At 36.9% G+C, this 27680-nt stretch overlaps 1 protein-coding gene across 6 annotated transcripts in view; it reads left to right on the top strand.

The window, feature by feature from the left end:
* Positions 1-930: 930 nt before the first annotated feature.
* LOC126185195 (serine-arginine protein 55-like) overlaps positions 931-27680 on the top strand; it is a 35796-nt gene continuing 9046 nt past the window's right edge. Inside the window, exons 1-9 of one of the 6 annotated variants that reach the window (XM_049928066.1) lie at positions 931-1102; positions 8584-8710; positions 9536-9606; positions 9963-10070; positions 10597-10623; positions 13035-13104; positions 14022-14095; positions 14180-14374; positions 17978-18112. In XM_049928066.1, the coding sequence (XP_049784023.1) occupies positions 8585-8710; positions 9536-9606; positions 9963-10070; positions 10597-10623; positions 13035-13104; positions 14022-14095; positions 14180-14374; positions 17978-18112 (806 nt within the window). In that variant the 5' untranslated portion in view covers positions 931-1102; position 8584. Of the gene's footprint in view, positions 1103-8421; positions 8546-8583; positions 8711-9535; positions 9607-9830; positions 9933-9962; positions 10071-10596; positions 10624-13034; positions 13105-14021; positions 14096-14179; positions 14375-17977; positions 18113-27680 lie in introns of all 6 variants that reach the window. The other 5 variants (XM_049928068.1, XM_049928067.1, XM_049928069.1 and 2 more) reach the window with 5 other exon arrangements.

Here is a 27680-nt window from a genome sequence, read left to right as displayed (position 1 = left end):
GGGGCGTTGAGAACTGATTCACTATAACGTCAAAGTAATGAAGATTGTGAAGTGTTGATTATACCAAGGAATTCCGTGGTTTCGACGCCATCATACAGATGTACAATCTGCCTTTACAGAAAGAAAGTGATGCTCATCTCATTACTTCAAACCACCAAGTTGATTATTTTTTTGGGCAAAGGTTCGAAGCCGTTGCTTCAGAACCACTGTGAAACGCGCTAGCATGTCATCTCTTCAGAGCAATTACCTGTCACAAAATAATATGCAACAAAAACAGAACTATGCGACGGTTACAGAGGTCTAGTTTGAACTTCATCTTCTTCTCTTCAGGAAATAGTCACAGTTTCTCTTGCCAGAATGTTTAACGCCATTATAACTACGCATGTCTTGAGAACTTAACACTTAAGCAGGATAGTTACTGCCCATGACTAGAGCAACTGGTTAGTGTTGGTTAGCAAACTTTTATTTCGGGATACTGATAAATCATGGCGAATGATTTGTTAATGGGTGGTTCTTAAGCAGTTTATACAGACATGATTTATAGAGTTAATTTTATATCGTTTCCATTCACAGCAGTGCATATTCGCTTATGAAGTAACAATAACCATGAAAAACAACTACAAATGCCGGTGGTAGCCATATTGAATCTTCAGAACTAGCAACTAGCAATTGCCGGTTTGCCACTTCTACGCAACGTTGCCATTTACTCAGTACCCTATATGATAACTTACTTAATTTAAAATATGATGGCTCATTATACCAAATTTCTAAAGTTGATTAGGACCAGTTAGGTTTCGTTGTACTATCTTATTAGTCTGTGCGCCCTTGGATAGCTGCCGAAGTCTTTCAAATCTTTAGTAGAAACTGTGGAGGGGGATTTCATCTTGAAACGGAAGTTAAGAACTTTGATCGAATGTTCGTGCAGTCAGTGTTGGTATCCCCGACGTTTGGATGAAGCTTTTTCGACGAGCCATTTGTGTGTAGTGATTGGAGTTATAGAATACAATAGACTTAAAACTTATTAGTTTGTAAAGGTAATTGATTTGTTCCCTTGGTCTGCAAGTTCCAACATATTGATTGAAGATTGCAGGCTAACTCTGAAGTAAGTGCATTCGGCCTATTGAATGGGCTCAATTTTGGCGTTAGAAGATTGATGCTAAGATTTGTTTGGAGGCAAATTTATCTTTTAAGTTCTCCATAAAGTTATGGGGAGAGTGTATTTTTAGTTTGCAAAAACATTTAATGAATTTTCTTTTTAAATTGTGCTATATGTAAAGTGAGGTCGTTCTGGGTTTCATAGTTTTATTCCAAAGTAAATAAGCCTCACTTTCGAAAGCTTGAACTCTCGTCATTAAGGTATAAAATAAATAAAACAAGTGAAGACATTTTGCCATTATGTTTGAAGCAAACATTCAAATATCATTTCATTAACAGCCGTGCGTGATTATTCCCACGTTTAATTTAGAGCTGTAACGCTAACAGGAGAGAAAAGTCTTTCCAGCAAGCTACCGGTTACACAGACCACAAAGGGTAAACAATTCGACATAGAATTATGTTGGCATTTTTCATTTGTTGTAGTTCATTTAGAGATTAGTGGGTAAAATATGTTTTAATTCCAGTCGCCCTCTTATTCTTGTACGTAAGTCGCAATTAACGTACCATAGAACTGCATTTCATGTGGATGTCAGTTACTGTGTGCCTATTTTTGAAAGCTTAAGCTTAGAAGAAAACCCACCAGAACAGTAGCAAAACTACAGACTTTAAAACGCAACGAAGTAGGTGGTGTTGAAGTAAATGAAGCATCCCTCCTGACCAAACTTAGTGATTTTTATTGATGAGTAGCAATAATGTTTCACTTTTCGGCAGTAGCTGTAGAAAAACCGATGCCCATGTTATTAATTGTTAAAATTTCATGTGTAATGTTAACAACGGATATGTGCCCAACATAATGGTGTATCACAAATTGACTTTTGTATCCCCTCTTTCATATGAATTTGTTGTAGGTGTTCATATTTGATTAGAGAGGTGGGCTTAACTGGTGGGACAGGAAGATTAAAATATTGCAATAATTAAATTAATTTTATTTTTATGAGTGCTGTATATGACCAGAGTGATGTAATCATTGAGACATGCATGATGGAATGCATATTAGTACAGTTAAGCTTCTTTTGTCTTAACCTCAGCGGTTTGGATTTGGATTATTAGCACCTTTCAATACAAAATTTATATTTGGATCAGTACTGTTAGTCTGGAACTGGGCATATCACAATGAAAATTTGTCTACTTCAATCAGGGGTAAAAGTGTTTTATTGAATTTTTTGTATTGATGATTAAATAATTAAATTTAAATCCGTATGTTTTTTCCTTCAAAACACTAACCCAGTCTCACAATTACTTAATGAGCATTTTTTTTGCCCCGTCAGCACTTCCTACATTGAGAGAATTGTCTGCACCTACAGGCTTGTTCAGTCAAAATTATGAAATGATTTAGGAGAGAAAAGACTGAAAAAATTAATGATCTATACATTTGCATGCTTCCAAAAAGCAGTAAATTTTATATCAAAATCCTTAAGATTTTAGATAAAGTTAGTTTTTTCTGGAAGTGTAAATGTTTGTTAGCTATGTTTCTTATGTTGCAAGAAAGTTTAAAACCCAGTATCATCAAAATGAATTCTTGGGACAGTAGATAGTGACCTTCAATAAATATGCTGGTTCTTCTTAATTTGTGTAAGGTTAATTGTGTAACTTTCATATGTTGATTAAATTTTCATAATTGAATATAGTTTGCTTTTCATTTTTAAAAATGAGTTGTAAAAACCGAATCTTTTGGTTAAATTAGAACCACCCCTGTTGAAATCTACTGTCAAGGGTCAGGTTCTATGACAGTAGCCACTTCACAAAACATTGATATTATTGATGGTGTCACATAACATAAGCCCTCACATTTGTCTGTGAACACACCTCAGATACGGAAACAACCTTACTTGATGCACAGAGTGCACCCAGCTTCAGTTGGTTGCTCTTGCTGGTACTAATGTGTCACTTTGAATCTGAAGAAATTATCTGGTTTGTGGTGGCTCTCTAAAGCAGTAAAGGCAGCTAGTCTTGCTTGTGAGATGAAGGCAGAACTCACCATCTGTAGTGTTGTCAACAGGACCAATATTGGACAGAGCCGAGTGAAGGGTCTGAGTCAGAGACTCACACAGTTGTGAAACTGTGTAGGTGGCAGACTCCTTGACTTGCGCCATAGGTTGGTGTGTTCTGTGTAAATGTCTGGGGTCTCTTACAAATGGGACACGTTCATGGGTACAGGAGGCTGTGATGCGTGGACTGGGCAGTCCAGGGTCTCTGGGAAAATACGTTGAACAATTCAAAGAAGACTTCTCATTTCATTTAGGTATACCACTCAAACAATTGTAGTTTTTGAGGCCTTTAATCTACTGTCGACATGCTGGTGAAAATACATTTTTAAAGTTGGTGGTAGGCAGAAAACATTGTCCAGAATTGTACTAAGTGCTTCCTCAGAAGATTATTTTGAGCAATCAGTGAATGGAGCCACGTTGAAGTATCAGTGGTCAGAAAAACACACTTTGTCTTAGCTGCAAATAATCCTGAGCAAATAGGTAGCATCGTGATGGACACAGGGATTAGTGACAACAATGTTGCTGTAGTGTGATTGATACAACAACATCCAAATACACCAAAAATAAACCTAGAATATCTTTATTTAAAAATGAAACATAATTGGTGCCCCTCCTAAGAGTCTCCACTCCTCCCTAACTAACTGTGAAAGTGTAGGCCATCTGTGGCTGAAATTCAGAGAAAGAGTATCAACGGCAGTTGAGATATTTATACTGAATTAATTGAAAATGGTATTGATCCTCCGTAGTACACAAAACAGGTCAGATCGCTGTTGCTGAAGCAACGAAAAAAGCATGCCAAATTTATAAGAATGCAAAATCACCAGGATTGGTAGTGATTTACAAGAGGTCAAAATTCATCATCTACTTCAGTATAAGTGCTTAAATACTTGCACACACAAAAAAAAAAAAAAAAAAAAAACTGTCTTGAAATTTAGTTGAAAATCGAGAAAGATTCTGGGTCATACTAAAAGTACAGGAGTGGCCGAACACATTGCTACCTTCACTTTGTGATGGCAGTGGAAACGTTACTGATGACAGTGCCACAAAAACAGAATTTCTCAACTTGGTTTCCCAAAATCTCTTCAACAAAGAAGATGAAATAAATATTCCAGTGTGTGAATCAAAAGCAGCTGCAGACATGAGCAACATAGTTGATATCCTCTATGTTGCTAAGCAGCGCAAATCACTTAATAAAAGAAAGTCTTCTGGTCCAGATTGTACATCAGTAAAGTCCCTTTAAGAGTATGATGCAATAGCTCCATTCTTGGCAGTCAAATATGACGACTTGCTTGTTGGAAAAACTATACGTAAAGACTAGAAATTTGAACCGGTCATGCCAATACTCCAGAAAGGGAATAGAATAATCTGTTACAGACCCATAACACAGATTGCCTCAAGGAAAGTGATCTATTGGCTGATAGCACAGATTCAGAAAGTAATGTTCTAGTGAAACACAGCTATTTATTCTCTTGAAGTAATGAATGCTAACAACAGAGAATCTCAGATTGATTCCATGTTTCTGGATTTCTGGAAGGTGTTTGATCTCTCTCCACACATGCAATTTCTAATCAAACTACGTGCCTAGGGAGTATCATCTCAGTTGTGACTGGAATCGAGATTTCCTGTAAAAAAGGTTATAATTTGTAGTAATTGACAGGAAGTTGAAGAGTAAAAAAAGCGCTATCTAGTGTTCACCTTCGAAGTGTTGCAGGCTCTGTTACTGACCTATATAAGTGATTTAGGAGACAGAACAGCCCTCTTAGATTGGTTGCAGATCGTGCTGCCATTTACCGTCCTGTAAAGTCATCAGATGGTCAAAACCATTTGCCAGAAATGTAAATGAGATATCCGAATGGTGTGAAAATTTCGACTCTTAAATAATGAAGAGCGAAGTCATCCACATAAGTGCTAAAAGTAATCTGCTACATTTCCATTATACAATAAATCACACAAATCTAAAGGCTGTGAATTCAACTAAATAATTTGGGGATTACAGTTATGAATGAGTTTAAATTTAAACATTACATAGATAATGGTGTGCGGGAATTGAACCATAGGCTGTGATTTATTTGCAGAACACTTCGAAAATGCAACATGTCTGCTAAAGAGGCTGCCTGCACTACACCAATCCTTCCTCTTTTGTTGTGTTATGCTCTGGGGGATCCGCATCAGATAGGATTGACAAAGGGCATCGAAAAATTTCAAAGAAGGGCAGCTTGTTTTGTATTATCGTGAAAGCGTGGGAAGAGTGCCATTGATATGAATTGGAGTGGCAATAATTGTAACAAAGGCATTTTGCGTTTCTTGGAGTGATTTTTCTCCCAAATGTGAAAATATTTCACTGGTGCCCACCTGTTTAGGGAGAAATGATAATTGTGATAAAATAAATCAGAGCTTATATGGATAGACGTAAGCATTCATTTATTCTCGCGTACTATTAGAGAATGTAACAGAAGAGAAATGGTCTGAAAGTGGTTTGTGAACCCTTTGCCAGGCACTTCCTCGTGAATTGCAGAGTCTACTTTTTTAAAAATTTTCATTCTTTCAATTTGGATTTTGTAATTGGAGAATTTAGTCCATAGAGCTCAGCTAGTTTCTATAAGCCTGATAGAAACATTATGCATGGTTTGACCTAATATTTCAATAGGAATCCTAGAGGTTTAATCTCGTATTCTTGCTTTAAGTTCTTTGTGGTACCCTCGCACAGTGCAGTAACCTTGCTGCTGGACAATATATGCTCATGTAGCTGACACGGATTTTACTGAGACCAATACTGAAAATTCTGTCCATTGACAAAGCCACTGAGGTGGAAGTGAGCTTCATCTGACATCAACATGTTGTTAATGAAATTGTAGTGATTGTGCACTTTTGCTAGCATGTGTTCGGCATATTGTCTGTGCATTAGCACTTTGTTAGGTTGAAGTTGCTGAATGATCGGCAGCTGGTACAGAGGGGACTTTAAAACCACTTTCAGTATATGTTGAACACTCAAACGATGCAACTGTAGAGACCCTGTGTGATGTTGAACGGAGCACTTTGGGCTTGTTACCAAAGCAGTTTGCACAGTCTGGATATTGCCCACCATATGAGCAGGTTGGGGTCTCACTGCAATTGTTTCTTCAGTGCTTCAAAATGTAGATTACATGCATCGAGGGAATGTGACCATGTCGTCCAGTGTTGAAATAACACTGAAATTCTCAGTGTGCAGTGTCCAGACTTCGATACTTGTAAAAGGCTTTTCACTGCAGAGGGATGGGGCACAATGTTCCATTGCTCCATGTTTACTGTTTGCAAGATAGAGCAAGCAGCATTCTCTGCCATTTGGCACCACGTATCTCACTGCATTGCTATAACGCTTCACAGAATTTCCCATTCTTTTGAGCCACCCTGAAATTTATCTGCTTAGTAAATTCAGTGTAAATTTGCTCTGGGGGCCATACCTGCTTAGGTGAGCATCAGTTTAAAATTAGCATATGATCTTATTTTCACATGTTATTGGTACATGTGAAAATTTTGATTTTTTTTTTTTTTTTCTTGTTTCATGTCTGAAATTAATTTCCAAATGCTTTTTTATTTTAACCATTTAGTTTCTTGTGTTTCACACACTAAACATCATTATTTCAATTTTACCATAATGGGGAAAGTAATTTCTGCTGCTATTTCCTAAGTGTATTTGTGACTTCTTCTTATAACTTGTTGTGCTGGCCATTTAGTTAACGAGCATCAAAATTTGAAATTCAGTCTCTCCCCCCTCCCTCCATCCCTCCTTCTATCTGGAGCTGTCCTGGTTTATATTTGCCACAGTTTGGATATGACTTGAGGTGTGTATGTTTGTGTTTGTGTTGTTTTTTTTCCCCTTGCAACAGTGCAGTTACCATAGAATATTATATAAAATTTTATGGATTAATATTTGATTAGTTTGATAATTACTAAAGTAGTCATATTTATAATTGTTAAAACTGTCATCAAATTAGAACCTTTTACATTTGCTCAATTTAGTGGTCTTAAGTTAATTTTGGCGCAGTATCTTGAACATGGCAATCGTTACTTCAGTTTTTGCAAGTTGTCAGATGACTGGAGTTGTATAAAATATAACTCAGCTGTATTATAAGTGCCTTTCTGTCCTTTCATCTTAATTTACAAAGCAGAGATGAGTTTCACTACAAAATGTTGGTGTAACTACCCTCCCAGTTATATTGGAAAGATTCAGTTAATTATTTAAATTGAAGATTGTTCTTATTTTCTAATATATATCTTGTATACATACTAGAATAAGCTGCTTGCTGATAGTTACATTCTGGTACTACTTAAAGGAAAGCTTTGTATACAAGATGAATTCTTTTGTTAGTGTAATTATAAATTCTTATGTTTTGCTTTAAATATACACACACACTTGGAACAGAAAATCTGTGAACTGCTGTTCAAAAATAAAAGATAAAATTGTCACATTTAATTGCATCTTTATTTAATTGGAAAATATTGGGCCATTCCATGCTCAGTGAATGCAAGGTTTTGTCATTTATAATGTCAAAGCAGCAAGCTCATATTTGTGCAGTTTTTAAAATTGCAGAATTTTAAACTCTTGAATACTTTTATTTAATCTTGTATATATTTTTGTAATATTAGGTAAGCAGGAGATCCTCTGAAGATCTTTGACCTGGAAAAAGTTAATAATAATAATAATAATAATAATAATTTATGAATTATTATTTTGCATCAGTACTCATTCATATATAAATTGGATGGGTGGCACAAGGATCAGTTCTCAAACTGTGGAGCAAACAGTAAAGATAATGCAAATTTTTTCGTTATTACCCTAGTGCTGTGAATCGTACTATGCTTTTATTGTTTAGTTTAAGAATTGGGTGTACCTGTGAGTATGTGGTGTAATCACTGAAGAACCATAACTCATAATTAAAATTTTGAGAACCTACCTCCACACTAAAGTTTGTTCAGTTATTTTCTACTTATGGTAGCCAATAATAGGTTCGATGTAATAATTTTTCTTGGACGTATTATAATAATTAACGAATGTGCATTTCCTTGCACTATCTTTGTGCTCTAGGAGTTGGTTCTATCTTGATACTAACTTGCAAGAGAACATAATTTCTTTCCCAATTTTTGTGCAAAATTAGTACCTTCAGTGAGATTTAACTTATCGTTATTAAGCTTTGTTGTATTGCATCTGACGTGGAATGGCCCACGATTTTCACTTGGACTTGTAGGAAAGTTCTTGGTTTTTGGACATTGATGTGACAGGTCTCTTGTTTCGTTTAAGAATGGGAACCAGAGTTTTCATTGGAGGATTAACATACCGCGTTCGAGAACACGACCTTGAGAAGTTCTTCCGGAAATATGGTAGAATCAAGGAAATCGCAATGAAGAATGGATTTGCGTTTGTGGTAAGTGTGATTTAAATTTGAATTCCGTTTTATTGCAGCATGGTAGGCACAAGGGTATATGTCGGAGGACTTCCATATGGTGTCAGGCAGAAGGACCTCGAACGATTTTTCAAAGGTTATGGTCGAATTCGTGAAATTCTCCTCAAGAATGGCTATGGATTTTGTGTAAGTATTAATTGATAGTCATACTTGGTGTAGGTTGAATTTACTGGAAACATTTCCAAGAATTCTGAATTTTTGTAGAGGTCAAGAATTTGTGTTCATTTTGTCAGATATTTCTGTAGCAGTTTGCCATTGTCAGATCATAACTGTGTTTTATTATAGATGTCTGATTCATGGATCTGATTCAAATTTTTGTATTGAAAAAGTTAATTTGTTATATATCAACAGCATTATAGTGGAATAGTGTTTTCTCGGTAATTGTCATTCCCATTTTTGTCATTTAGTCAGAAGACAAAACTGTTGAGGGTTGTGAAGATTTCAGTACACTTATTGCTCCAGTTGTCAGCACGTATTGTAATAGTGGCTCAACTGTCTACTTTGTACATTTTAAACTGTGGAAATATTCTCAAGAGATGCAAATTTTGTAGTGGATGTAGTGAGCTTTCTGTTAGACAAGGAATTTAATGTGGACTTCACTGTGATATGGCTACATGGTTTTAATTTTGTTGAGTACTTTGTAATGTAGACTTTGCCCTTCCTTAAAGGAGGAAAACAGACTTTCGCTGAAAGTGTTGATAACTGCAGGGAAAGTAGTTACCAGATTTCAAGAAATTTTATTACTGAATCATTACTACATGTACTTAATAGCTTGTGTGAATTCAGATAATTGTTAGAAGTTTTTACTGCAGTGTGCTTGAAAAAAAAAATTAAGATGATTGTTTTCCAATTCTGAGGACTAGAAAAATTACTCCCAATGTTTATTTTCTCCAGAAATTCTGTAATCTGATAGTTATTTGGCTATAGTGAGTTATTTCTTCTATGTTCCAGGAATTTGATGATTACCGTGATGCTGATGATGCTGTGTACGAATTGAATGGAAAGGAATTACTTGGAGAAAGGTAAGCATTTCTTTTATCTGAATGTATAATTTAGTTAAGAAATTGAAGAACTAACATTCTTTTCAGATTGTGAATGTAATGAGTTGTGATGATTTTATGTTTTTGTCTGTGTTCCTGCTTTTCTTAACAGGTTTTTTAGCCTCTTAGCCTGATGCGTTGATGTCTGGTGCCCTGTGGATGTGGCCCACTGGCCCACGGTGAAGTGACAACTCTTTTGATTTCAGGGTGATTGTTGAGCACGCCCGTGGTACAGCAAGAGGAGAACCTCGTCTCTATGGTGGTGGAATGGGAGGCTACACACGTCGGCGTTCATCGTGGATGGACAAGTAAGCCGATATTATTGCTTGTTGTTGCAGAGTCTCTGTAGAGAAAGCGCGTGGTACACCGCGCGGGAGTGACATGTGGCGAGATTGGAGTAGAAGTCGAGGCCCTCCCCCGCGAAGGCGGAGCCGCGATCGGGCCAAGTAAGCGGTTAGGGTGTCGTTTCATTGATATTACTGTCACAGTTTTTCCTCACCCACCATGGTGACTTTTGTTTTGTAAAAAGATAACTGGTGAGTAGCACCCCTTTCATTATTTCAAAGGAATAAGCATTTACCTTTCATAGGCCATCATTAATTACAGATACTTACTTATCATAAATTTATAGTTAATACTCCCACAGAATAAGCAGACTGAAAGCATGAATTCATGGAATCGAACATTTGTTATTGTATTGACAGGTGTTAAATAGCTGCAGATTTATGCAAAGTGAGAGGGCAAGGCACTCCTTTTTATGCCTTTACATTTCCTAAAAAATTTTGAGGTCATTAAACATGTTTGGAATCTGAGTTTGTGCTGTTCAGTACTAATTATAACAGTGTGAAAACTAAGATAATGATCTCTGTAGTATATAATGTAGTAATTGAGGGTTTTCGGTTACATAAAATAAGGCATGAGGGAGTGTCTTGTTTGTGGAAGTCACTGAGCTTATGACTTCATTTGTTTCAGGGATATGGATGTCTATTATCATGACAGGTATGTTTATTCTTTTCATATTAATACAGATACTGTTTGTTATTTTTGGGTTCATTTACATTGTCACAAATCATCATTCAGCTCATTCCATTAGGTGGTGTATTTTGAACTGATTTTATTTCAATATATTGCTATGTTTTGTAAGCCAATAAAGAATGAAATTTAAGGATTGAGTGCAAGAGAATAACATATTTGGTGTAATGGATAAAATGTTGCCGTCTTACATAAGGGAGGTGTGTGTGTGTGTGTGTGTGTGTGTGTGTGTGTGTGTGTGTGTGTGTGTGTGTGTGTGTGTGTGTGTTTAAACAAATGTTTCTTTAACAGTACAGTTGATATAGGGGTGTTAACACAGGAGCTAATTGCACAGATGAAGAGGTCTCAAGTTGTTTGATAACCGTACCTTTTCTGCTGTGTTGTCACAATTAAACACTGAAAATGCAAATTGTTCACATGAAAGGTTTTAGTATGTGTAACTCAGAGAAGGTGTAAGGTTTACTGTATTCATGGTAACAACAGAATTGACCAAATCCAAGACATAACCAGCAGTTCCTAGTAAGAATAGAGGGAGGAAGTTAGGAACCAAAACTTCTAAAACCAGTTCGTCAGTAGGTGAGGACTGAGTACAATAACAAAAAGATAAAATTTTTTTGCTGGGATATATATATATATCTAGCACTTTGTGGAGGGCCTATTGCAAAATTCAGAGTCTATGCTACAAAATGAGCCAGAAACTTTTTAATTCTTTCAACATACCCCATGTCAAATGACCACAGTTGTAAAATGGGGAGATTTGGAATTAGGAAGGACAATTGTACCATTGGTACTTTTTGCCCCATATCATTCTTCAGTAGAACAAGATTTTGGTTTACTTTCGGTCTGTTGGTCTCCATGTGGTGACATGTGAACTAAAAATTGAAGTGAAATTATCTAGAAACATTACAGGGTTTGGCTCAGTGGGAGCACTCTGTTTATGAAAAACAGTCTTTTTTTTTAAATTATTTAGTGCAATGTATGATAAGCTGTGTCAACACTGTAATATGTTTCATTATTGTGGTGATGTGAATGGTGCAGGGGCAAGACACTGGACTTGTATTAGGGAAAATGTAACTCCATTTTGGGCTTAATAATGTGAGACAGTGGCTGGTTGATGAAATTTAATAATAGTGTACAATTAGTCGTTATTTTGATATTGTTTTATTAGGCAGACAGTTTCAATGTTCCAGTCATGTTGTCTTCAGGCCTGTCTCGTGAACAACACCAAGCAGCACTCGGGCATGTGTAAGACAAGGCACCAACATTCATATCTGGTTCTGTAGATACCTGAACTTAACAAGTATGTGTGAAGAGCACACTTCCTTGTAAAGTTCGGGTTTTTATGGAACCAGATTCAATATGTTAGTGCCTTGTCTTTTGCACGCAGAAGATGCGATTGGATGTTGAAACTGGTGGCCTAATAAAACAATATCAAAATAACAGCTTTTGGTACAGTATTAGTACATGGTAATTGGGAGGTTTGCAGTTCAGATCACTATCCAGCCATCCACATTTAGGTTTTTCATGGTTTCCCTAAATCCTTGAAGGCTAAAGCTGGATGGTTCATTAGAAGACGACATGGCCAATATCCTTGACTAATACTGAGATAATATGAGCCTATGCTCAGTCTGCAATCATCTCATTGTCAGGATTTTAAATCCTAAGCTTCTTTACTTTCTACAATACAGTGTATTGTTGAATTGTCTTTTAGCCACTTCCTGGAGAATACACCCCAACCCTGTGTTCCGTTTCATAGCATTCTATAGGCATCATTAATTAATATGAAAAATGTGATGTGGACACTATAACATGGAAGTCAGCCATGATTGTAAACAGGTGAGAAAATCTAATGTCCATGGGGAGTGGAGAGGTGCAGGGGAACAAGATCCATCTCACTACCATAGGGCTAGCAGTGTACACCTTCGATTTGTGCTTCTGCGAATGCACAACTGACATGGTCAAAGGGATCACCAGTTCTTTCTAGTGTTGAGTCATACTGATACCCATTATGGAACAGGATTACTCATTTCTCTCTTTTTAAGATAACAAAAACAAGCAGGCCTAATCAAAGCAGAGTGCTTAAAGCATTTGGTAATGGCTACTGTGCAGTTGGTTGCTTAGGTGAACACTGCAGTAAATGTGATAGTTCCGGTGCAACCTCTGTCTTGTCCAACCATAATTAAAAACACCTTCACATGAAACTGCCATGTTAAAGTGTCCACATAGTATTACAGTTTTAGTTTTCACGAGATGTAGTTTCAGTATTTGTAAAAATGAGGGGACTTCCAGTATATATGTAAAATATTAATTGTTGTATCTTTTTAAATATTATGTACTTCCTTGAATCATTGCATGCACAGGGTTGCTTTTACTTCTAGGTATGGACCACCAACAAGAACTGAGTATCGCTTGATTGTGGAAAATCTTTCTAGCAGAATAAGCTGGCAGGTATGATAATTTTAATGTTTTAAACCAAAGACGTTAAAATGAAATTTTGTCAGGGCTAACCTGTGCTCACACAGCTGGATTTAAAATTTTCGCTGTTTATTCAGACCATATATGAAGTGCGTTTTTGGGAGTGTAGTTACTGTATTAGCTGCATTAAGGAGGGTATAAAGCTTGTAATAAGTGGAAATTTAAATTAAGTGGTAGTGGTTGTGGTGGTGGTTTAATTAGAGGATTATCTTTCATGAAGGGAGAAATCAAATCCCCAAATGTGCTGTAAGAAATATAGGACTGTTCAACAACAGGACATTGAATACAGGTGAAGTGATAAACATATGTGCCGGCACTATTATAGTTTCCTGTTGCTTGCACTTAAAATATCTTAAACCTTCACTTAATGTTTGGAGTAGGAGGAAGGACATAAAACAAACAAATATTCACTTCTATCTCAAGCTGTGTATTTTTTTATTTTTTATTTATTTTTGATCATTGATGGGCTCTTACTCAAGAGTATACAGAAGAGTGGATGCATAATAGTTCAGTGGGATTAATAGGTATTCATGTTTTGTATGTACAATGCCTGGAATTTAAGGCAATTGACAGATGTGGAATGGAATGTGAGTAACAGGGCATAGACCACCATTCACTTTAAAAGTGAAGTATTTCATAAATGTTTTACAGTGTTTGATAATGTGTGCAGAAGGTTACTGAACACAATTGGCCATACTACTGCTGCTATGGTACTTAATCTCACTCCTCGGAATCCATACACAATTGTCTCCCCTGAAATTCGAACTTCATTCCAGTACCTCATGTTTTGGTTTAGCACATTATTTACTGCTGTATATTTGAAGGATTGTTTACTGTGTATTCTGGTAACACTTGGATTCTTACTACTTAGTTCACATTATCTATTACAGGATCTGAAGGATTTTATGAGACAGGCTGGAGAAGTTACATACGCTGATGCTCACAAACAGCGTCGAAATGAAGGGTATGTACAAATTGGAGTGACAAAATGTTTACATGAGTTAATTTAAAAATAAGTTGCAGCATGTAATGTTGGATTATTTTGCAGGGTGGTAGAGTTTGCGTCATATTCTGACATGAGGAATGCACTTCAAAAGTTAGATGACACAGAACTTAATGGCCGTCGTATCCGTCTAATTGAAGATACACATTCGAGTAGAGGCAGACGGTCCCGTTCGTCTAGTTCGCGGTCTAGGTCTCCTTCTCGCTCCAGATCACGTCGTCGCAGCAGGACTCGTTCTAGGTAAGTAAATAACATTTTAAATTGGCCCATTACTGCCTTAACTCAACAGGGAGATTACTCTCATTGCAGAGGAATTGTCTTCTTTGTGTGCATCTTGTTTTTTGATTTTGAACTGTGTTCTTACTCGGTGGTAATATTCATCAAAACTAGTAAATTCAGTGATAGACAGTGAGCAGTTGGCCAATACATCTTTTGCATTTTGCAGGGAGGCAGAACTGATGTTGCGCAGCTTCACAGCCAACAACCTGTATAAATATTTTGAACATGTGAATGAACAGGGGCAAAATCAGTTCTGATTAGACAGCAACCACTGCTTACGGAACATATCTGGTACGCCCCCCCCCCCCTCCCCCCCCCCCCCCCCCACACACACACACACACACACACACACACACACACACACACACACACACACACACACACACACACACAGGTTTACTGTATCAGTTCGTCAGACCTTGTACCATTGCCAGTATGTTGGCAAGTTTTAACTTGCCACAGCCTAAGCGTACAGTTGTAGGTCAGTCCCATAGTAATATGCTGCGCTTAATAGTTCCTTAATAAAGTGAGCAGTCTCTACTTGGGTGAATATGGTATTCTGAAGGCATGAATATTGTGGATGTTTCCAATGACAGCTGTATCACATGAAACTTGGGGAGTACGGTAATGGTGTTACATGGCTTTCAAAATCCTGAAAGGCAATTGGCTTGGGTTAATCAAAGTGACAATATTGGGGTCGTCCAGAAATTAACCATTGAAGCAAATGTGAATCATCTTACTGTATTGCTAATCATTCTTTAGTAAATCTAATTGAAGGAAATTTTCTTTGTTTCGTTTAAGTAGTAAATCACCTGAAATGCATAACTTCCCTCTTCCTGTTAATTTGAGCTACAAATGTTTCACTGCAGGCATATGTTTTTGCCATTACAACTTTCTTTCGTAGTTTGCTACTCAGAATCACTAAAATTCATAAAATATTTGAAATTTTTTTGGTATGTCCATTGAAACCCAAATGATATGATCTGATGATGGCTGTACTGCAACCTATATGGAGTCGCAAACAAAAGTTCATTTAATTTGCAATTTTGTATATTGGAGAAAGGTATTTGCTGTGTAAGAGCTAAATATGTACACTTGCACTCCACAAACTACTGGGATGTGCATAGCGCAGGGTACTCAATGTTTTATCACTTATTAGGGGTTCTTTGCATTTGACTTTCCTATTGAGCACAGAAAGAAAGATTGCATAAATGTGTATTTGCATGCTGTAGTTAGTTTAATCTGGTCTTTGTGGTCCTTACAGGAGTGATACAGGACTGTAGTATGTTCTTAGATTCCTTCTGTAAAGATGGTCCTTGAAATGTGAGGTAGATGTTCATAGGCTGGTTAGCATTTTCATTCATGTACCAGTTCAGGTTCTTTAGCATCTCTGTGACACAGTCCCATTGTTTGATCAAACCTGTGACCATATACTTCCAGCATGCAGGATGTAATGGCACAGCAACTCTTATTGAATTATGATACAAAAAGACAGCCAGAGTTGGGTATCTTTGTCCGTCTTTTTGCATCATAAACCTGTGACCATTTGTGCTATCCTAAGTTCTATACATTCATTATTCCCCCTTTTTTTTGGTTTCATATGGGTTCCACATATGTAAGTAGCATGAGATGGAACATAGGAGTGTTTTGTTAGCTATCTCATTTATAGGCAGATTAAATTTTCCCAGTGTAGTACCAGTGAACTGAAGTCTACCACCTGCTTTACCTACTACGAAGGCAATGTGATCATTGCTCCTCATATCCATACAAACTGTTACCTGGTTATTTGGAAGAGTTGATTGGTTACAGTTGTCCCTTATTTCTACTGAAGTCATAAAGTACATGATTTTACACTTTGAACATTTAAGGCAAGTCGCCAATCCGTGCACCACTTTGAAATCTTATAGATATTGACTGACTATTTGTGAAGCTTCTCTCTCTCTCTCTCTCTGTCTTTCTTTTTTTTTTCTTTTTTTTTTCTTTTTTCTTTTTTTTTTTTTTTTTTTTTACAGTACTTTGTTAAAGATGACTGCATCATCAGTGAAGTGAAGTGTCTGAGGTTTATAATCGTCTGCGAGGTCATTAATATCTAGAAAGGTCTCAGTACACTACCATGGTACACATCTGAAGGTCTCTCATCTATTGATGACTCTACATCCTGGATAGCATGCTCCTTACCAATAAATCCTCAGTCCACTAACAAATTTAGTTTGATAGTTCACATAATCACACTTCCATTAAAATGCTTGCGTGGTAGCCTAATGCTTTTCGGTTGTGGAGAAATACCCATCTGCCTGCTTGCCTTGATCCTTGCTTTCATGATATCATATGAGAAAAGTGTGGATTGAGTTTCACTTTAGAGACATTTACCGAATCAACATTGGTTGTGTGGAGGAAGCCATTCTGTTAGATATGTCATTACATTTGAACTTAGGGTATGTTCTGAGAGTCTAAAACAGATCAGTGTGAAATTTATTGGACAGTGGTTATGTGGATCACTTCTGCTAAAGAAGACAGATGTGAATATGTGCAGTCTTCAAAGTGCTTGGCACACTTGTTGTTCGAGGGATCTGTAGTATGTTATGATTAAAAGGGTTATTAAGAAAGACCTAAATTCTATATAGAATGTTGTAGGGATTCCATCACACCTTGTAACTTTATAATTTAGTGCTTTCAGATGTTTCTCCACACCACAGACACTAATCTCTATCGTGGTGCGAGAATTGAACCAGGATGGTGTGTGTGGATTTTCCTCTGGAAAGAAACAGCTCAACATTTGCTTTGCTATACTTGATTCAGTTCCTGTATCACCTGTGAGTATTCTCTAAACAGTACCACCAGATGTCCACATAGCTGAAGGGACAGATTTATTGACACACACGCACAATATGAGCAGCCAATAGACTTGTTCCTCACAAACTTCAAGAAAATTGTGCTAACCCTGCCTAATGAGGTATTCGAGAAACTTTTGTTTCATTTTTTGCCTGACCCATTATATTCAAGTCAGGAAAGTTAATGGTGGCCTCATTGGCATCACACAGGAAATAATGCTGTGACTTTTTTAACTGAATATATGATGTTACGTGTAAGAAGCTGTTCTGGTCCTAACATCATTTTAAGAATATAGCATGCTCTTCTGGAATTTTCCTATTTAAGTGGAATGTTTTTAAAGTACAAAAATAGTTTTTAATTGAAGTCTTCTGTGATCATTTAGGCATCTGTGTCCTTAGCCGTAAAATTAATACTTTTGAAACATCTCTGATGTGTTTTGCCACAGCAGTGGCACTCTAAACCTGATGCAGAACTTAGTAACACTGGTCTCAGTTTGTACCAGTATGTTTTAACATTTTGAGATTGTGCAAGTGTACCATCACAGCAAACTCATAAATCAGCATTTATGCCATACCATACCTGAGCTCATGCTGTTCAAGTTTTGTAACACGAGCTATGAGACACACAATTCTTTCTGTACAACATGTCCTGCCAGTGCATAATACTGAAACTGTTAATTGTGAATGTAGTATTTGCAAATGTTTGTTAAAGTTTGTAATTCCTTTGTTACAGATCCAGGAGCCGTGGTAGTCGTTCAAGGAGTCATTCTAAATCGAAGTCTGTTGGTCGTTACAAATCGCCATCTCGTTCAAAGTCAAGATCACGATCAAAATCAAAGTCCCGGTCAAAGTCAAGATCACGCTCAAAGTTAGTATTTATCATGAAACTTTTACTGTTTCATTGAATATAATACTTAATTTGAATGCTTAATTGTATGGTAGTTGCTGATCATTCTTTCTTGTGTACCATGTAATGTTCACGATGGCCAGCCTGTTGAGAACTAGGTAAGCTTTATTAACTGATGTGAATTATTATTCTGCTCACTGCTGTTGGTGCTATGATAAAGCGTTAGTTAACACACAGACTGTTAGAGGTGGTGTGGAAATAATTAGAGGTATAATGGCTTAGTGGCGAGATCTTACAAAATCAAAACTGGGAAGTTTGTTACAATTGATGTTTACTAATCTTTGGCTCACTTATCTGTAGATGCAGGTCCCATCTTCCCATATACAATTATTGATAAATGTTTAACAGAACATACAATTTTGGGACAGTGGTGGAGCAATGAACAGTTGGTGGTGTCTCCAAACAGTCAGGTTTGGGATACAACAGAGCCATTATAAATGACATTTTACTTTCGAAAACCCACATTCACTCAGATATAGGTAAGAAACCAAAGGCTACTGAATAAAATTAATTAAAAAATATTTTGCTACTGTTATTTATTTTGGGGTAGGTAATGCAACTGATAACATAAAAAGTCCAGGATGGGATAACAACACGGAAAGAGTAGATTGCTATAACATTTCATCTGGCTTCCTCAGCCGGTTATAGGGGAATCTTCAGTTTAATGTTAGCTCCAAACTACGGTGCAGCTTCATGCTTTTCACACCAATGAACAAGGTGAAGGTAGTGAAAGAATGGATAACTGAAAGAAACATCAGGACAGACTATGGATTGAACACCCCCCTCCCCTTCCCATCAAGATCCTTTGATTTGAAGTTGACACTTGGCCCCACAATGTGTGTGGAATGTTAAGTGATTGAGATGAGGTTATGAAGATTATTAAACTTACTTTGTGTAAGATCAATAATGGATTACATTCAGATTAATCTAGGTAAATGTGGTTAAATTGTTACTGTTCAGTCTATATTAACATCATGGCAGACTGAATCAGTAGCAAAAGAAGGAAAAATATTACCGGACAGGAGAAGTTTTCTGAAGTCCAGTCTGACATAATGTTCAAATTCAATGATACGTAACTACATTTTTAAGCAGTGAAAACAAAGATAATACAGTAGATTCAGTCTCAGTGACACAAGACACAAGTAATAGTGTTTTTGGGCAAATGTGTTGTAATGCAGTGACTTTGTCAAAATGTGCATGGTGAGGCCACAGTGTCTGTCCAGACCAGTCCCCATGACAAAGGAAAAGAGAGAGAGAGAGAGAGAGAGAGAGAGAGAGAAATGAAATTAATCCTTTAATTCTGATCACAGATTCAAACTCTCAATAAAATTCAGAAGAAATTGATGCCAAACAGACAGGTAGGTCAATTAATTAATAAGTTGTCAATCATAATTACTCAATTAATACTACTAAGCTAATTTTCCCAGGTCTGCAGACACTACTGAGGTATTGCCTAAGTAGAGGACGATGGTTGGAGGGGCAGGTTAATTTTGGCATTCCTAATTTAATACAGAAAATGCTTGAGAAGGCAAAATCTAGGTTGGTCCCCTGGCTGTGTTTTCGAATCATTTTTGAGGCCATGTGGTTGTAGAGGCACACACAGTATACCACGTTTTGGGAAACCATGCTAATTTGGGCCACCCACCTTAAAGGCAAGAACTCTGCCACCCCAGTCAACTGTAGCAGGGAGAATGGTTACACTTTCAACTTCCATTATATTACCTACAAGGACCTTTTTGTATATTGCTGGAATTCGTTGACATAATCTTAAAACAGTCTGGAGAGCAGCTGTCCACACCATTCCGTTTCAGTTATTAAGGATGTCTACATCGTGAGATTCATCATGCAGCACTTACTGCCATTTTGTGGCAAGTGTTGCTTTTCATTACCTTGGGAGCAGCCTTGTGTTAATCATCCATGAGATGCTCATGATGTTTACAATTACGAAGTGCGCTGGAACTATGAATAAGAATCTTTATTAGCCGTTCAGTATTTTCTTATACAATGGGCTTTGTCAATAAGGTCAATTACAGTATAAAGATGGTTATATTCTCATAACAATGTATATATAAATCATATGAATGTTAGTGTAGTACAATAGCACACATTTGGAATTTTATATATTGTTAATTTTACAATAAAAAAGAAAACATTCTACAAATTTATATTAAGCGGGGTGTATTCACGTTGATGACATTGTCATTATCATATACATGTTGAAGACATTGTCATTATCCTAATATATTGATACAAATGTAGAGCACTCGAATTAGGTCTATTATGCCTATATGTCAGATATTGTTTTTCCAAATTTAGGTCCTACTACAGGCAGAGGTACCTTTCTCTATGTTAAAACAGCAAATCTGCCATATTACAATCTTTATATTCATCAACTGAGTAAAATGCTTTACCTTTGAGCCATTGACCCAATGTTGTCTTAAATTTATTTTTAGATACTGTTTGTACAATTTTAGGGAGCATATTAAACAGTCCGAGGCCTACATATTTATAACTGTTATGTATCTTGGACAATCTAGAGTATGGCAGATGAATTGTATGGTTTCGTCTTGTATTATGGGTGCGGACAGATGACCTAAGGGGATATTGAGCTATGTTTTCTTTTACGTGTAATAAGCAGTAATAGATGTACAAACCAGGAACTGTCATGATGTTAAGTTTTTTGAAATGTTCCCTGCATGTATCCCTAGGAGATAAACCCACTATACATCGAAGAGCTTTTTTTTTCCATCTGAAAATTGATACTGAATTGGGAGAATTTCCCCAGAGCAGAATACCATATGAAAGATGGGAGTGGATATAAGCAAAATATGAATGCAGCAGTAAGTTTTGGCTGACATTATTCCTAAGCTTATAAAGTAGGAACATAGCACGTGCAAGTTTAGAATGACTGCATCTGTGCTGCCATTATATTTGCACTGTGAGTACTGGTGCTGCAGATAGACATGTAGCATTGTAAGCTCTATTGTCATATATTTGTTATCACATTCTTGATACATGGCTAGCTTCTCCAATATGATGTTTGGTATTAATTCATTTTGCGCTCTTGCTGAAGACATTATTATTTGTGTTAACTTTTTTCTTTGGACTTACCCTACAGCAAGTCTGCTGCTCATCTAGCAGCTGCTTTATTGTGAGTGATACATTAGGAAACATGTCTCAGGGCTTCCTCGTCAGTTTGTCCATTTCTGAATAGATTCATTGCCAGATGCTGACTTCCATTGGTCTCTAGCTTCCCTGCTGTCCCTCTATGAAGTTAGACACCTGAGGCAGAAGATCCACTCTGGAATGATGTGCTAGGTAGCAATGATAATTGTAAAGTTACTTCATTCTCTTAAGAGAAGAGATGACAGAGACCTCAGCCATAGCTGCAGCTATTCAACCAACCAACACAGATGCTACAATGTGGTAGAAGAGGAAAGGGAATTAGTAACCACCATCTGGAATCATAATTTGTGGATGGTCGCGGGGTCCCGGGTTCGATTCCCAGCTGGGTTGGGCATTTTCTCTGCCCGGGGACTGGGTGTTTGTGTTGTCCTCATCATTTCATTGTCATCATAATTTGTGACAGTGGCTAGATTGGACTGTGTACAAACACTGAGCTGTGTAAAAATTGGGACTCTGTATGAGCACTGATGACAGTGCATTTGAGCTTCCCCCAAACCAATCATCGTCGTCATAAATTTTGGGCAGAAATGTATTAAAAAACTTACTTTGGCAGCTGAAAGTTACTCAGAAGTTAATGTATTCCAGCATGCAGGTAATTAGTGTGTGTTTGACTGGACATATTTGCATGTTGCAATTCTGTCAATTGCCAGTCATATTTCTGTGGGCAGTATTTCAAACTTGTAACTGTTCTGTACCTCACTCTTACCTGGGAAAGTAATAGTGAAAGTAATCTTTCAATATACTACTCATTTCTAAAACCATCCCCACCTACACCTGATATTTATATAATTTAATCAAAAATGCATGTAATTATTGGACAGTTCTTTGTGCTGACATTTTTTGCTGAAATGAAGAGGTATTTTGGGATATGCATTGACAATGCAAACTGTTGCTTTACTGATTTCATGTGTCATTACTGATGTTGATAGTTTAGGAAAAGTATCTGAATCTATTTGTCATAAATGTACATGAAACTTTAAATTCAGCATCAACAATGGTTCAGTAGTTTTGGTACATTACATGAATGATTGTAAATAGTAGGATTACTGGTCAAATTATTAGCTACAGAAACCTAAATGAAGGTGTAAGAGAATGGGAGCAGACAACTTCTCTTCGCATGTCCCCCTGCCCCCCCCCCCCCCCCCCCCCACACCACACACACACACACACACACACACACACACACACACACACACACACACACACACACATACTTTATACAACTTCTACAAAGTATTGAAGAAATGCTTAATATACTTTTGTTTTGCAGTTATTTTTATTTTGCCTTTTTGTTACAGAAATTGTGTTTTTAGCTGTATGTGATAAATTGTATTTCCTTTATATTTACATCATCATCAGTTTAACATTATAAATTGACACTTTTTGAGTAAAATGTGACTTAAACTTGGACAATTTGTTTTGCTGTAAATACTGCTTTATTCTTAAGTAGCAGACAGGAGGATAACTATGTAGAACAAAACTGTTCCATAGGCTCCCTGGCCCTTTGTTGTCCTCGCTAAGTTTCTAGACTGTTGATGGCTTCTGCTGTTTAGCAGCTCTAGTAAAACACTGATTGCATATGTAAAGAAAGCGATTATTGTGGTTTAACACCCAGCAGGCATGACTCAGACCTATAGTCTGGTTTAAAGTAGTTGTCACTTGATGTTTAGGCTCCAAAGTTGTGGCATTGTTGTGCCAAGTAGCCTGCAGGCAGCTGCCACAGTGCATCACTCTCCACAGTGATAGAGAATCACTTTAAAGCCTCTATCTGCCACAAAAATCAAGTAAAAAATTTCAAATTCATGTACAATGTAGACTACTTCTCTCGCAGCATTCCAAAAGTCTGTTCTTAATTTTAATCTATTCTTAAGTTTAATCTGGAAAAGAGTAACATTAATTTTTTTGAAACAGACTAAATTTTCCTCATTGGTAAACAGCTTCAAACTTGTCATATATCAAAAACTTGTGCTCTCACAATACTTTCCTGTCATTGATTACTAAAATATCTTGCTCAGCAACAAATCTAGAAATTTATGTGGTATCTCTCAACTCATCAGAAATCTTCTCTTAAATTTAATTTGGGCTGGCATTGTGTTAGCTATTGAAACGGGAGAAACTTTCACATGCAGAAAAGTTTCCTTATCATCATTATGTATCTTGAAAATATTACACACATGAAATATCTTCATGTCTACACAAAATGAAATATATTTAATATACAGTCTAACTTACTTAAGGCGATATATAAGGTGTAACTTAACATAAGGAGATGATTTTAGCTGTCTGAACAGTATTCATTAGTCTCGCAACAGGAAAGAGAAATTGTTTGAAATAAAGTCAAAAACACCAGATTTAATCGAAGTAAGATGTTCATTAAAGTTCACTATATACTACACACTAATCAGATAATGGGAAGAGACAGGTTAATTGAGAGTCAGTCCGTTGAACTATCAGTGTCTTGGCTCATAGTGACAGATATTATCAAGTCCTCTACGCACTGTTGTAATACTCTTCCATTGTTGCATGTTTCCTTTATAACTCCTTTCCCAGTCTTCTGGTGTCACTTTTTCAACTGCAACTTTCAAAAGTCTTTCCACTGTGGTCAATGTAAATTTTTTATTTTCTGCAGCAGTGTGGTGTCTAACATTACTGTTAGTCGGTTATGTTGTGTGGAAGTGGCAATGGTATGAAGGCAGCCTGAGCACTTTATGCCTGCAATCTTTTTCCTTAACTCTGTGAACTGGGTTCTTGGACTTGAGTTGTGGACTAAGTTCTAATGATTCTGCCTGTGTCAAGCTACTGTCAAACCGTATCATTTTTCTCTAGCCCACAAATAATGTAGTTTTACTTCACTGCATTTTTGGGGATCTTGTATTGTATGACCAAATGCTGTGGCATGTTATCCATGGCAGTTATAGTTTTCGTCAAGTTTTGAAGTATTGTGTCTTCAAACCATTTCACAAGAATGTTGTGGTTCATCTCATCATTGTAGTCGAAGGTCTTGTTTGAAGTGAATAACACCAGACAATTAGAAATAAAACCAAACTGCCGCCACCAGACACCCCCTCCCCCCCCCCCTGCCCCGCCCTATTCACCCATGTTTCATGTAGCCAAATTATATTGTCAAAATTTGTCCCTATTAATTCTCTAACAAAACAGCATTGCCAGGCTGCAATATCTTGGTGTTACATTATTAACTTTCTCCTAACTTCTTCAAGAGTCATAGCGAGACTGTTCAGTATCCTGAAATAGGTCCTAGCTGCTGCAAAGTAGTAGGTAGCTTTTTGAATGCCGAGTACTCTGTCCTTGAATAATATGCATATTTCTGACAGTGAAATGCATCATCCTGAAAAGAATTGTGATTTGTAACGACCTTCTCCAGGTGCCTTTTTATCCAGGGTGGCTCCAATTTAGGTGATTTATCTGGTTTTTCTTTTGTGAATTTCTCTTTACAGATTCTTAGCACTGATTTGTAGAGCAGTTGCAGTTTGCTCCACCACTGTATCTAAAGGAAGTAGAGGTGCTACTACATTTTCTCTCTCTCTCTCTCTCTCTCTCTCTCTCTCTCTCTCTCTCTCTCTCTCTAAATATCCTCTTTTGAAACACACGAATTTGTGCGACTGACTGTATAATCACACAATGTCCCAACATTTTTTGAAAGTTTGCTAGGAGTGTGTAGCCTCTGTCTGCCCCTCTGTCGACTACTTTAATCTTACATCATAAGATTTATGAAGCCAAAAGTTACCCAAATCTCGCACTAAAATGGCTTGTCAAGAACTGGCTGGCACACTGCTTCAGGCAGTGCAGCGGAAGTGGCAACTCAGTGGGAGCTGACAGTGCCAGGCTTCCATTGGTGTATTGGTGGTGGAGCCAAGCAGCCCATGACATGTCAAGTGACAAGTAGTTTAAATCACGCTATAACGTATAGGCAATGTGGGTACGACGTTAAATGATCAAAGCAACGTGGAAAATTACCATGGTCTAAGCTTACTTATGGTAGGCTACAGTAGTTGTAAAACTCTAATAACATAAAATTACACCATACATGTACTTGCTACCTCTTACAGAGTCATGTATATCAGGATTGCTGCAGCAGATTCTTCTGAGTGAATCAGGGCTAAAAAATGGAGTAATATGGAACTTTTTTTACCCATGTAAGACCATGGTATAGGACACTTCACTGGCTTCATGATAACTATTTCATTATAATCTGTACAACAAAACATTAATTTACATTGAGGCTATCACCAACAACTCACATTAAAGTATGGTCAAGTTAAACATTTTTGGTAATGATTGCATGACATTTTGTTTCTGTTGTTTTTTTCCTCTACATGTGTGTAGATGTGGGAAATCTTGTGCAACATTATTGTTTCAGAATATGTAAATGAGGAATACTCATTAATCACGTCTTGTTTCCATCAACTATTGTAGCTAACGGTCTGCTCTTGTGTAATAACTATGTTAATAATACAAACATTTTTAAGTTCCTAGATAAAACTGTACGAACTATTAGTCACCATTGTGTTTGTAGAGGGGACACTGAACGATGCAGGACTCAACAATGTCTCCTTCCACAATTTGATTCCCATTCTTAAAATATCTCAGAAATCTGCTGTTCCAGCCATAGAATGACGATTTACAAACTTGCTGCCTTATTGAACACACATTATGTGATGGCCTTGGGCACACAGGCTTGCCTTTGCGGAATTTTGTAGTCTGGTCTGCTGTACTATGCTCTTTATAAAATTACCTTTATAATATTACCAACGGCTCTGGACTGTTCACAGCAACAACTGGATATAAGTTATACCCACTCTCCCAGTCTGACATTGACCAACATGATCATTGGTTTTAGGCACAATTGAAGATCTTACTTACAAACTTAAGTGTCGCCACCTGACACCAGTATTCAATTTGTTAATGTCTTGTTACATGTTTTTGCATCACACTGTTTTACTTTTATTTTCAAAGTAATATTTGTTGTGTTTAAAACAATATTTTTCCAAACTTTCCTAATTCATACGTTTGTTGAATTGTAGAGTTCTGAGATTGCATAGGAGACTAGAAGGCATCATTGAGTTTTTAGTGAAATTTTGGGATTGTGTGCAATACATTAGCCCATTACAAACAGTATTGTAAGGTGCTTAAAAATGTTGTTAGCAAGGCAAAAAGTATGTGGTATGCAAATAGAATAGCTAATTCACAGGATAAAATTAAAGCCATATGGTCAGTTGTGAAGGAAGTGTCTGGTCAGCAGCACAAGGTTGACGATATAAAGTCAGTTTGCAGTAATAACATTTCTGATACTGATAAATCAGATATACTTACAGTGTTTAACAACCATTTTCTGAGCATTGCTGGTGAATTAAATAAAAATTTAGTATCCACAGGAAATCATATAAATTTCTTAGCAAATGCCTTTCCGAGATTGACGTCTGAAATACTCCTCTGTGATACAGAGAAGAGGGAGATTGAGACAATAAGCAAATCGCTGAAGACTAAGGACTCTCATGGTTATGACGGAGTGTCTAGTAGAATATTAAAGTACTGTGCTGCACATGTTAGTCCTGTATTTAGCAATATTTGTAATTTTTCCTTTAGGAATGGTCAGTTTCCTGAGCGATTAAAGTACTCAGTAGTAAAGCCGCTTTATAAAAAGGGAGAAAGGGATAATGTAGATAATTTTAGACCTATTTCTATGCCATCAGTGTTTGCAAAAGTTATTGAAAAGGCTGTGTATGTAAGGTTAATTGATCATTTTATATCACACGGATTTGCTATCAAATGTACAGTTCGGCTTTAGATGTCGTTTGACAACTGAAAATGGTATATTCTCTTTTCTCTGTGAGGTACTGGATGGGCTAAACAAAAAGTTTCGAACACTTGGCGTATTTTTTGATTTAACAAAGGCATTTGACTTTGTTGATCACACAATATTGCACCAGAAGTTGGACCGTTATGGAATAAGAGGAGTAGCTCACAATTGGTTCACCTCTTAACTTTAGCAACAGGCAGCAAAACGTCATTATTCACAATGTTGATAACGGCTGTGATGTGGGATCTGAGTGGGGTACTGTCAAGTGGGGGGTGTCCCAGGGATCAGTGTTGGGGCCGCTCCTGTTCCTTATTTATATAAATGATATGCCCTCTAGTATTATAGGTAACTCTGAAGTATTTCTGTTTGCTGATGACACTAGCTTGGTAGTAAAGGATGTTGTGTGCAACACTGACTCGGTTTCAAGTAGAGCAGTACATGACCTCAGTTCATGGCTTGTAGAAAATAAACTAATGTTGAATCACAGTAAGATTCAGTTTTTACAGTTCCTAACACACAATTCAA

Source organism: Schistocerca cancellata, chromosome 4 (assembly GCF_023864275.1).
Source record: "Schistocerca cancellata isolate TAMUIC-IGC-003103 chromosome 4, iqSchCanc2.1, whole genome shotgun sequence".
NCBI classification, from domain to species: Eukaryota; Metazoa; Arthropoda; class Insecta; order Orthoptera; family Acrididae; genus Schistocerca; species Schistocerca cancellata.
The sequence above is the reverse complement of the archived record's forward strand: the minus strand, read 5'-3'. Positions and strand labels throughout refer to the sequence as shown.